At 46.3% G+C, this 12,940-nt stretch overlaps 1 protein-coding gene across 1 annotated transcript; it reads left to right on the forward strand.

Moving 5' to 3' along the window:
- The first annotated feature begins 11,071 nt into the window (after nucleotides 1-11,071).
- On the forward strand, nucleotides 11,072-12,853 carry LOC136470574 (uncharacterized). Its single transcript, XM_066468375.1, has 2 exons — nucleotides 11,072-11,501; nucleotides 12,729-12,853. The coding sequence occupies exons 1-2, from the start codon at nucleotides 11,072-11,074 to the stop codon at nucleotides 12,851-12,853; spliced, it is 555 nt and encodes a 184-aa protein (XP_066324472.1).
- Nucleotides 12,854-12,940: the final 87 nt, after the last annotated feature.

Here is a 12,940-nt window from a genome sequence, read left to right on the forward strand (position 1 = left end):
TTGTGATCATCACTATCATCATCATCACTTGAGAAAGCATCACTATCTCAAGTGACTACATATGAACCACCATTCTTCATCTTGAAGGTCATCTTGTCCTTCTTCTCTTTCTTTTCCTTCATGTCCTTGTTCTTCTTGTTGTCATCATCATTGTCACTATTGGATGGGCATTGAGCAACAAAATGATCTTTGCTTTCACACTTGAAGCACCTTCTTGACTCTTCTTTGTTTTTGGATGAAGACTTCTTTCTTCTAGCACGGTAGCCCTTCTTCACCATGAACTTGCCATATCTCTTAACAAATAGAGCCATCTTCTCATCATCATCATCATCATCCCATGATTCGTCTTCTTCACTTGATGTTTCTTGCTTTGCTTTGCCCTTGGATGATGTGGCTTTGAATGCCACGCTCTTTTTCTTCTCATCCTTCTTCTCATCTTTCTTCTCCTTCTTTTCTTCCTTCTCATCATCATCTCTATATGTATCATCGGTTATTATATCTCCCAATACTTGGTTTGGTGTCATGGTGTCCAAACCACTCCTCACTAGAATAGTGACCAATGTACCAAATCTTGAAGGTAAGCATCTCAAGAACTTATGGGAGAAGTCCTTGTCCTTCACCTCTTCTCCAAGTGCTTTGAGATCATTGACAAGCACTTGAAGCCTATGAAACATCTCTGGCACACTCTCATCCTCCTTCATCTTGAAGCTTGCAAACTTCTCCTTAAGAATGTAAGCCTTTGCACCCTTCACGGCTTGAGTGCGCTCAAATGATTCTTCCAACTTCTTTCAAGCCTCATGAGCCATCTCAATATTCTTGATTTGCTCAAATGTTCTCTCATCAATTGCATCATGAATAGCACTTAGAGCAATGTCATTGTTTTGGAGAAGTACTTCTTCAGTCGTGGTGGGATTCTCTAGATCACCAATCTCAATTTTGGTTTCTACCACCTTCCACACCTTTCTATTGATTGACTTGATGTGTGTGGTCATCTTTGGCTTCCAATAAGGATAATTTGTGCCATCAAATTGGGGTGGCTTCTTGGTATTGTTGATATGAGTCATTTTTACACCGAAGGTTGTTAAGCCTCAAATAACGGTGACCTCGGCTCTGATACCACTTGAAATGTCCTAATGGCTAGAGGGGGGTGAATAGCCTAATAAAAATTTCTACAACAACATTTAACAAAATGGTTAGACAATTATGAGGCGAAGCAAGTGTTGCGCTAGCCTACTCAAAATGCAAGCCACCTACCATAATTCTAGTTTAGATAGTGTCGATTCACACAATTAGTATGACACTACCCTATGTTAGTGTGCTCTCAAAGGCTAACTAATGAGCCACACCAACCAAGCAAACAAGCTCTCACAACTAGCTACACTAAAGAGCTTGTCAACTAGTTTGCGGTAAAGTAAAGAGAGTGATCAAGAAGGTTATACCGCCGTATAGATGAAGGAACCAATCAATCACAAAGATGAATAACAATGAATACCAATCACCTCAGAATCAATGATGAACATAATGATTTTTTACCGAGGTTCACTTGCTTGCCGGCAAGCTAGTCCTCGTTGTGGCGATTCACTCACTTGGAGGTTCACGCGCTAATTGGCTTCACACGCCAAACCCTCAATAGGGTGCCACACATCCAATACAAGATGAGGATCACACAAGCCACGAGCAATCCACTAGAGTACCTTTTGGTGCTCCGCCGAGGAAAGGTCAAGAACCCCTCACAATCACCACGATCGGAGCCGGAGACAATCACCACCCTCCGCTCAACGATCCTCGCTGCTCTAAGCCATCTAGGTGGAGGCAACCACTAAGAGTAACAAGCGAAATCCACAGCAAAACACGAACACCAAGTGCCTCTAGATGCAAACACTCAAGCAATGCACTTGGATTCACTCTCAATCTCACTATGATGATGAATCAATGATGGAGATGAGTGGGAGGACTTTGGCTAAGCTCACAAGGTTGCTATGTCAATAAAAATGGCCAAAAGTTATGAGCTATAGCCGGCCATGGGGCTTAAATAGAAGCCCCATGAAATAGAGCCGTTATACCCCTTCACTGGGCATAACACGGGCTGACCAGACGCTCCGGTCCAACTGACCGGATGTAGTTCCTCTGCGTCCGGTCACCCGATGGCGGCCACATGTCCCTTGCATTCAACTGTGAACGTTTGATCTCAACGGTCGAAATGTTGACCGGACGCTCCGACAGAGCTGACCGGACGCTGAACCCTGAGCGTCCGGTCGTTTACAGTAAGGGTCCAAAACGAGTTTTTCCCGACCGAACGCGTCTAGTCATGCTTGACCGGACATAGCCCAATGTCTGGTGCTTAACCCTAATCACTGTGCCGACCGACAACACGATCGGACGTAGCTTTTCGGCGTCCGGTCGCAGAGCGACCCAACGTCCGGTCAGTTGACCGACGCCAGCATCATTGCGACCAACTCCATTTCACTTCTAACTTCTTCACCCTTGCTCAAATATGCCAACCACCAAGTGTATCACCTTGTGCACATGTGTTAGCCTATTTTTACAAACATTTTCAAGGGTGTTAGCATTCCACTAGATCCTAAATGCATATGCAATGAGTTAGAGCATCTAGTGGCACTTTGATAACTGTATTTTGATATAAGTTTCACCCCCTCTTAATAGTATGGCTATCAAACCTAAATGTGATCACACTCTCTAAGTGTCTTGATCACCAAAACAAAATAGCTCCTACAAGTTATACATTTGCCTTGAGCTTTTTGTTTTTCTCTTTCTTCTTTTCAAGTTTAAGCCCTTGATCATCGCCATACCATCACCATTGTCATGCTATGATATTCATTAGCTTCTCCACTTGAAGTGTGCTACATATCTCATGATCACTTGATAAACTAGGTTAGCACTTAGGGTTTCATCAATTCACCAAAACCAAACTAGAGCTTTCAAGGGCAAGGAATGAGGCAAGGGAGGAGACAAGAGTACAGATGCAGGTCTTGAATGAGCATGTTGCTACATTATGTGCCAGTGAGTGCTTGAAAGCCTTTTTTCGTTGCCTGATTTTAAATGTAATATAATCGCATTGCTAACTGATTGCATTTTATACATGAAGGGATTGGTTGCAGCGAGGAACATGCCGCAGAGGTGGCTCATGCAAGGTATGAGGAGAAGAAGTTAGATGAGCATAGATCATGAGCTGGTCACACTGTTCAATGACTGATTGTGTTGTCTGATGAGGGGGACAAGGATGAGGACAACACTGGCAGACTGAGTGAGCTCATTGCTCTAGCAGAGGTGGGCATTCAGACACAGGAGGCTAAGGATGACACTGGCAGACTAAGCGAGCTCATCGCTCCAGCAGAGGCGGGCTTACAGGCGGAGGAGGATGACGACGCGTTCTTCACTCAGGCCGCAGTGGCCGCAGATGAAGCGGAGGCCTCTTACTATAGGCGACAGGCAGGTCAGAGCAACGTAGGTGAGCCTAGCCATAGCAACAGGGTTGTGGTAGAGGACTGGTACTCGGATGATGAGTTGCTTACTCAGTACGTTTCAGACTGAGGATTTGAAAGTGCATTTGCCCCTATGTCTACTGTCGGCACGTACTTCTAGTATTAATATGTTGTGTAATGTGGCATAGTATTGAACTTTTCATTATGTGGTTGTTTTCATTATTTATGGTCTTAATATTCCGCTTAATGATACGAACGTATTGAAATGTGAACACTTGCTGTAAAAAAACCTAACGACGTACGACATTATATAAATCAACACACGAAACACATGAAATGGCATGTGACTACATGTACCGAACCTAGGTACAGAGTTTCCTTCGACTAAACCTAACATGCCTTAGGTAATTAAACCAAACAACAAACACATAGATGTGGTATGTGAAAAAGATAAAATCATCCTAGTAGTGTGGCCACATAGCAAATTGTGTTGCACCTTCTCCATAGTAGCCTCCCATTGTTGTTGGTGGTGGTGGCGGGGGTGACGAGGGAGGCCCCTTGTTGTTGTGGTTAGGGCAGGTGCAATATAGATCATTGTAGAGTGCCTCCTATGAATGGGCACCATTGTTGTTGTCACCCTGTTCGTCTTCCTTGTAACCGTTGCTAACTTCTTTTTCTAGATCGAAGATACAATCCTGTAGGTAGTAGATGTACTCCGCATGTGGATAAATAGGTCGAGGATCGACCCACCTACTGAACCCATAGTTTTCTTCAGCCAAGGAATAATACAATAAGTATGTCATGTAAGTTATATATAAGAGAAACATATTGAAGAAACAAAAAGTAATAGCAATTACCCATACTCGTGGACATTTGAAGAAACAACGACCTCCATCTATTCCCTCGGTGAACATCTGCAGTAGGCAGTCCTCAGCATGCATGCATTTTGGCCACTCTTCTTTCCTTTCATCGTATTCTCTTAGTGATGCCTCTTTGGTGAAATCACTTTTGCTCTCAACTGGGAACCTCTCATAAAGAGCTTTCTCAAAGAAATTGGGACCAAGAGGACCCTCCCACCCCCAGGTAGTTTCCTTCCCCTTTCCTCTCCCTCTGGATGACACTCTAGACATTGGTACTATAATAAAAGAAAATACTGAGAAGTGTTCTTCTTCCTTGTTGTGTGTGTGAATGAGAGGGAGTGAGTGGTTATTTATAGGTTGAGAGGAGGAATGGAGGCCTCTCAGTGTGCCATGTCAGCGATCCATGTGCCTCTTCACCTAAGCCCTTGGATCTAACAATAATAAGATGGATGGTGGAGATAGAGTGGAGTTGTGCTTCCTTGCATGCCAGTACTATATCAATGATGTGATAAATCGCTGTTGTCCCTGTATCTGAAAAGTCTATTTTTATTATATGAAAACCATAGAATCATTTACTGTTGCTTGGTAACCCTAGATTCATCTACAAAGCGTAAGTATGCTACATTTGGATTATACACTTTCTAATAAATTTATAGTTAATCTGTGTACTACATTTGTGCCTTTTTAGCAGTGTAGTATGATTATTGTTTCACGGAAAAAATTCACAAGAGTTTCTCTTATTTTAGGAGCATCCATAGTTACAAACAGAGATATCATTATATATTCCAAACATTGAATCATTCAAGGAGCAAAATGCAACCACAACGAACATCACAACCAACATAATATGTCATACGTAGTCCAAATAGTCTACAATGTCCTTACAGTCCCAAATAGTTATAGAAAAGTAAATACAAAATCCATAATAGTGCATACTAACAACTACCACATCCCTCACTGCCTCCTACTCTTGCCCTTACCCTTGTGACTGAGAGCGCTCGTACCTGGAGTATAAGGGTCACGCGGACAGCGGTGCCTAGTGCCTAGAGGCAGTGTAGGATGAGTCGAGGGAGCGTCATGGAGCTGAGAGGGGCCAAGCTCCTCGTGCCTCTTGTCCACGTCATCGTCGTCGTCTTCCTCATCCCCGTCCCCATCCCTGTCCCCTATAGCTGCTTAACTAGAGGAACCGAAGCCTCCTCTTCCTATGGAAGGAACATACACGTCTTGCGTCGTGTCTGTCCTGCAACCACAACGACTAGCTGCATGGCATAGACGACGTGACAGCCTCTGTTGTACAAAACTATGTTAACTGAAAGAATCTAACATATTAATGATATGTTTGAAAGAATATTTTTAATCTTACGTCCAGGAAGCCAAGTATATAGTCGTCATTGACTCTCGGCCGAACGCGCTCAATCTCTTCAACTGAGCATTTGAGTGTATTGCTCTGCAACAAAGTTCTCAATAATAATACTTCTAAACAGATAGCAATAGGTTTTGTTTTCTTTTGTACAAGAATCTAACATATTATAAGGGTTATGCGGCTCGAAGGTTGCACTAACTACAATAGATAACTCCAAATGTCAGTCCAAGAACGCCTAACGTATTGTTATGCAACTTAACATACAAAAATAAGGCAATTGGCTTACCACTCTGTCCAAGATCGGTCCTGCCTCCACCTGCCTTCCTGCACAAGTCGATTGGTCGCATGCCGTGTCTTCATCGTCGGAGGACTCGATGTCGGCGTAGTCAGCTTCGGTCCACTGTAGCCTCATCCTACACCGTGTTGCACGCTAGTACCAAGCTTGGTACCACCTAAACTCAAGGTTCATGTGCGGCTCATTGTTGTCGTCCACATTGTCGTGCATCTCCTCCCATTCCTCAATGAAGGACTGGTGGTGCCTCTCCCAGTCAAAAATCTTCTTGTTCCTCTGACGATCCAACCTGCATGTATGTCATCGTTACTTGAATCCATGTACATATCACCATATTAATAGAAATGGACCATCATCACAAGACATTTGAAATATCAAAACACTTACTTGTATAAGTCAACCCTAGTCGAGAACAGAGCCATAGGCTAAAGCTGTCTCACTCTAAATTGGCGTGCAACCCTATCTGGTAGATGGTGCTCGATAGCATAGAAGTAGATTAGAGGGCACCCCATCCTATAGAAGTCATCGCCGGCCCCACAAACGTTGCTCAGTTGAAAAGGAAGTGCATCCTCTCCACCGTATGGCTCCCACTCCACCTACAACACGTCCAAACAAGATGTTAGATGATATACTAATCCTTTTTAAACCAGCATGGGAAATAAAATTTACTTACACTAGACATCGTCAGCGTGTCTAGCTCATTGGTGAACTCAATGTACGCCCAGTCTAACCTCGCATATGGAACCCTGGCCTGGTCCCAAAGGTATGCCCACGTCGGCTGCCGTCTTGGAGGCTGACCTTGAAACCACTCACGACAATCCAGAACCTCAGGACGACCAACTAGAACATGAGCCCACATCCACAACTGTAATAGGTACACGCATCCACCAAGTGACGGGTTTGACGAAGACCGATGACACCCCTCGCACAACTGCCGGTATAGAAAACACAAGACTGCAGAGCCCTAGCTGTAGTGACCCGCCTGGTCCTAGTCACCGAGGCAGTGGATCCACATCTAGGATGCACTGTCACCCATGGCGTTAGGGAAGAGAACATAGGCAAACAGGTGTAGGATCCATGCCCTGCAGTCGTACCCAACTATCTCATCATCTGCCTCCTCGGGGCACTGTGTGAACTCTTTCCATAGCCAGGAGATGGGAACTCCAGAAGTGTGAGCCACTTGCTCGCCAAGCTCACGCCCAAGGAAGGCCTCCACTTGTGCTCTCTAGCCCTCTGACCTGCACTGCCCGGTGACTGGGTTGTCGTGAATCCTTAGGCTTAGCATCTTCTGACAGTCTTGGAGCATGACTGTCATCTCCCCGAAAGGTAGGTGGAAGCTGTGAGTCTCCGGCCGCCACCTATATTTAAGACAAATCAATATTAATTGTCAAAAAGTCAATCGTATGAACAAATAGCCATGAATAGAGGCAATGATTCAATTTAATACCTGTCAACCAGCGTAGTTATGGTCGTTGAGTTGAACTTAGGCAACCCACGACAAACCTGAAAAGAGATGACATCTAGGCCAGCTCCTTGAAGGAAAGGAGTGTACCTATCGTCATACCGCATGTCCAAGAACCCACTGTGGATTCTAGGGCGAAGGAACAGAAGGTCCTGCACCGAATAAAACATAGTCTCCTGTTACTTCACGAACACATGTATGTTCACCAAATTTTGAACAAAACTTATAGATTATTACCTGCCCCAGCGCTATGAGATGTCCTCGGTGGGTCGCCTCGTACGTCGGGTCGAGCAGGTGGAATTGCTCCATCCTACAAAAAAAGTGAATGAATTAGAATTTCAATATACAATGAAACATGAACTTAGAAATGTATAAGTAATTGACACCAATACAAACATAAAAAGAGACATGCATAATTAATTAAATGAAGATGACAAATATAAAATAATAAAATAAATCAATAGTCGCACCTCACTAATCTGCCAATAGCAACTTTATGAATTATGGCTAAGTCTACCGCACTTGCCGCACTCGTACTACTCGGGGTCAGTAACAAATGGAGTTCCTCTCCCATGCCTTGTTCTTCTGGGTATCGATCCATAACCATCCTGTGCCTCGTCCTCTGCCTTGATCCACGCTTGTTCCAATGGTAAGCTGGATCCGCAATGTACTTCGGCCCATCATATGGAGGCCACTCTCTAGGGTCCCGGAAAGGCATGAAGTGGGGGCTCCATGTGTGCACAAGCGTGTCGACACTGAACTCGTGAGGTATCCTCCTCTCGATATTATAGTTGCGATGCCTAGCTGCTGCTACCAAATGAGAACATAGAAAGTGGTACTGCCTTGGTTTACCATAAGTGCACTTGAAATCTTGGAGGACAACCACATGTATCCTCGACTCTCGGACCTCACCGTCGGACATTGTACCGCCCCTATGCTCGACTTGATAAGTCCCTGTGGTGTGGTCAAAGCATGCAACCTCATGTGTGCCAGCCCTTTCTCTTGCCTTCTCTAGGTGTGCGTTTTGGAGCCCATATCTCTCCATCACTCTACAACTGCAATGCATGGGCGTGTCTATCGATGAACCAAGCAACAAGCTTATAGAAGGTGAATTGAACGATTGCATTCACAGGTATACCACGTATCCCTAATAGCAACTTATTGAATGACTCTGTCATGCTGCTGCACTGAAACTCGTACCTCCATCTACCAGTGTCGTGAGCTCTCTTCCATTTCTCCAAATCCCACATCAAACCTATGAGCCATTGTCCGCCTTTTGCATTTGATGCGGTTCTAACCTGCTCCAACTTTTCCTTAAAGTACTTGTCCTCAAGCTGTCGAGCAGCCTCCTGGAACAGATCAAAGTTACCCTTAACACTATCCTTCCGGAGTAGATTCTCGGCAAGGTGCCGAGTACACCAACGATGGTGCAAAGGTGCATATCCCTCTATCTGCTCTCGCACAACATTAAGTATGCCCTGATGCCTATCAGATATGACGCCAACCTCCCTACCAAGCCCAACCATGTGTATTCGGACTAGCCTCAAGAACCATTCCCAACTGTCATTGTTCTCCTTCTCAACCAAAGCAATACTAAAGGAACCAACTTGTTGTTCGTGTCACAGGATATGGCTATAAGAAGTGTGCCCTAGTATTTACCAATCAAGAACGTACCATCAATGGAGAAGACAGGATGACAGTGCCTAAAGGCCTCAACACACTGAGGGAAGCACTAGAAGGCACGGAAGAATATCTGCCTCCCATCCTTCCATGCATTAGGTTTTGGGATGTACTCATAATGCATGCCTGGATTCACCGCTTTGATTGCATTGAAAAGAACTAGTAGCTGCTCATACCCATCCTCCCAGTCCCCATATATCATCTTCCACGCTCACTGCTTAGCCCTCCATGCTTTACCATAAGTTATCATATATCCTCAATACAATGCCCCAACGGTCCTGATAATTGTCCTCACCTTCATGTTGGGTTCTCTCTGCAAAATTCCCATCAACCACTTGGCAATGAGGGTAGATGTCAACTGCCGATGTCTCAGTGTCAGCTCATGGTCAGTATAATTGTGTGTCCCGACAACTTTTGTGATCTTTCATTTTTCGGTTACCTGTTGCTTCCTTGCACAAACCCTCTATGGGCAGCGTTCCTTGTCACACACAACTGTGTAATGACGCTCCGCATATGAATGTAATACCCTGTAAGGCCTCTTTCGTATCACTGCAAAAGCCTGCAACTACCTCTTCAAAGCAGAGAGGTCATTGAACACCCTCCCATTCTCAATTACCATGTTAGGACCGGCCTCAGGAGCTTCTAGGAGCTTATCATCACGTCCTTCTACAAACGCCTGATCAGAATGAGCAAGATCATGGAACTTGTGAACTCTAAGATCACGGCGGCAGGGAAAGATACGCCTCATCATCTCAACATTACTCTCTGTCAGCTCTCCAACAGGGCGATCATCATCAGAATCAAGAGCCCTAGCCATCTCATATGGCTTCGAATCATGCATAATTTCAACACTATTGGAGCCACGGAATCCATCTCCAAAGTGTACTTGCGCAGCAACAGGGGGCACATCCACATTCTCAGGAATGTCTCCTGCAACATCAGTACAGAAATGAGGAAAGAATGAAAGAAATAGATGTAAGGAACGGGGTAAGCTCTCAAAAACCATGCGGTTAAGACACTTACTCAGATAATTCTGTGTCAAAGGGATCTCATAAGGAGGATCTACCATAAAAACATGAGTCTAACAACCACCTACAAATACCGCATTAGGGGCAGATTGAGCATCGGGAACCGTAAGTGCAATCTGCACATGCAGGTGAGGTTCTAGAATAGGAGGGTCGATGTGTGCCTAATGATCCATTGCTGGGGTAAACACATGATGGATGGGATCAACTAGCACCCGACGCACAACCACGTCTAAACATTGCAGCTGGCTCTTCATAGCAGATCTCATATAATTCTCTCACTGATCTGCACAACCAATTGAGATCATTCGCCTGAAGATGTTTGGAGGAGAACCTAGGTGCAGTACACCATCAACTGCAATGTCATCATCTCCAAAGCAATGCAGCTCCTTTCGAGCCTTTGCAACCATCTCACTAAATGAAGGCATATCATTGAATAGTACAGGCACGCTTTGCATATCAACAAACTCAATATATCCATAGCGATCGCTTTCAATGGTGCCTCCATGATATATGGTCACTAGGTTGTCCATCTAGTTCAAACACGTAATGAAACACATGTCCTTTAGTCAAAATTAGACGATAGATAGTACCTAACAAGTACTTTCTAGCTATAAACTAAGTAATCAAGATAATAACTACGTATATATATACAATGTACTCACTAAATAGCTAGATTATATGTAGTTAACTAAATATGTAACTACATATCTAAGTAGCTATCTAACTATATCTATGAACATATATATCTATGTTATATATATATATCTCACTACAGGCACGCTTTGCATATTCATAATTTTTACCTTTTCAACGACTGCTCCGCGGACGTCGAAGGAGTCGCAGCGGATGATGGGCTTGGGTCAGGCCGACGATCCAGACCGACGGTGGCACGGCCGGCCGCTGCAGGTGGCGGGGTCGGTGGTGGCGCGAACCGACGCCAGCGATGGCGCGCAGCGGGCGTGGGATGCCTGGGGCTCCGCGCGACGAGTCTGGCTCGACGGGCGCGGGAGGCACGCCGGCGTTGGACGGCGGCAAGGCGGGGCGAGGCCGGCGGTGGAGGCCGACGGTGGAGGGCGGCGCGGGGGGCGGCGCAGGGCGTGGCGCGGGACGGGGAGGCGAGGGGCGACGTGACCAAGGGGCGAGGGGCGACGCGACCAAGGGGCGCGGGGCGGCCTCGAGGCGCGCTCGCGGCCGCAGTGGCGTGGCGCGGCGTGGGCGAGGGCGGTGGTGGCGCGGCGCGGGCGAGGGCGGAGGCGGCGGCGGCGCGGCGCGGCACGGCGCGGGCGAGGGCGGCCGCGGCGGCGGCGCGGCGCGGCTCGGCTATCCTAGGGCGAGAGAGGGAGAAGAAGAGAGGAAAGGCGTGGGCCCAATAGGTATTAAAGGCTTGGCGCCATTCACGTTGGCGCCGAGCTCGGCGTCAAGATCTACGGCGCCGAGCTCCCTGCTAGGGCATCCACCGTGCCCAGGAGCTCGGCGCCAGAGACGCTGGCGTCTATCTCGGCGCCAGTATCAATGGCGCCGAGCTAAGAGTCCATTTTCTAAATTCTTTTCGTAAGGAATCGTGAGAAACTTTTTTTTTAAAAAAAGAACTAAATTGTAAAAAAATTTGGGGCTGTGAACAAGAACGTGCGTGAGCTGCTGTCTAGGTGATTCGGCTTCGGCCACCCGAAACCCGGCAAAAGTCCCTTGACCATCCAAATCCAATCAAGCGGACAAAAACCACGAGTAAGAGCAAGTATAATAGCAGGCTGGAAGCGACTAAATACTGAGGTGGTGGAGAGAGAGGAGTAGAGAGAGGAGAAGCGGACTGTAAGTTTATAGCCGGCTTAGGTATAAAAACTAAGAAAATCTATGATAGAGACAAATGGGTTATATATTAACTATAAAGAGCTAGCTACTGTATGTTGAGTGGACTGAGGGAAAGCCGGAAGGAACTTATAGCCAGCCAGCCGGCTGTTGCTCTAATCAACACAAAAAGGCAACTACCGTCTTCGCTTGTTCCCGAGCAAGGAGGAAGAAGAGGGTAGGAGGAGGAGGGGGACGGGGACGTTCGCGCATCCTGCCTCGCCCTCGCCGCCTTCCTCCGCTCGAGCGGCTCGCTGAGGTGAGCGCCGGGAGCTCGTCCTCAACTCTTGCTCTATGCTGCTCTATCTTATTGAGGGGGATTAGACTTTTCGAGCGCCTTTTTGTACGGAAGATTGCTAGCTTCTTCTTCTTGTTGTTCCTAGCGATTTGGTGATTGTGCAAGGAACCCTCGATCACACGCGATATGCGGAGGAGGTTTTGCTCCGTGTTGTCGTCAGCTTGGAGGAGGCAATCGCAGACTAGGGGTTTCGCAGCTTGCACTGTGTCTGATGGAGTAGAATATCGGTTGCGTCTTGTGGTGACATACTGCCATTTCGTGGAGTAGCTGGATTTCCTAGTTCAGGCAGCAGAGCGCCCGTTGACCTTAGCGGTGGCGCAGAGGTGTGCCGTGCTTGAACTGGGATTTCGCTATTCTGGGCTCTGCTCGTTTACTGTAATGAAATTGGGAGGGACATGGTTGTTGATGTGATTATCTGAAATTTTGTTTACCGGTTTGGCTGTTTCTTGGTTGTCAGTTTCATTAGCGGGTTATGCAAAGTTGGGACTCTGGGGGGTCGAGACCCTTGATATCATATATTGCTGCATTATGATGGTTTCATTCCTGCCTGCCCTGTCCATTAAGATTGCCGTTAGTTGGTAGTGCTTTATTGTGCTACTACTAGCAGTGTTAGCATGCATGTAGAAGACAGAAAAGGCGCTCTCAGTTGGTCTATTTATACACAGAATG

This window comes from Miscanthus floridulus, chromosome 8 (genome assembly GCF_019320115.1).
Source record: "Miscanthus floridulus cultivar M001 chromosome 8, ASM1932011v1, whole genome shotgun sequence".
NCBI lineage: Eukaryota > Viridiplantae > Streptophyta > Magnoliopsida > Poales > Poaceae > Miscanthus > Miscanthus floridulus.

Excerpts from the sequence above, each read along its gene's own strand:
- LOC136470574 (XM_066468375.1), top strand. The coding sequence starts at position 11,072 with ATGGCGCGCAGCGGGCGTGGGATGCCTGGGGCTCCGCGCGACGAGTCT. Across the intron at positions 11,502-12,728 it reads GAAAGGCGTGGGCCCAATAG|TTTCATTAGCGGGTTATGCA; the intron begins GTATTAAAGGCT and ends CTTGGTTGTCAG.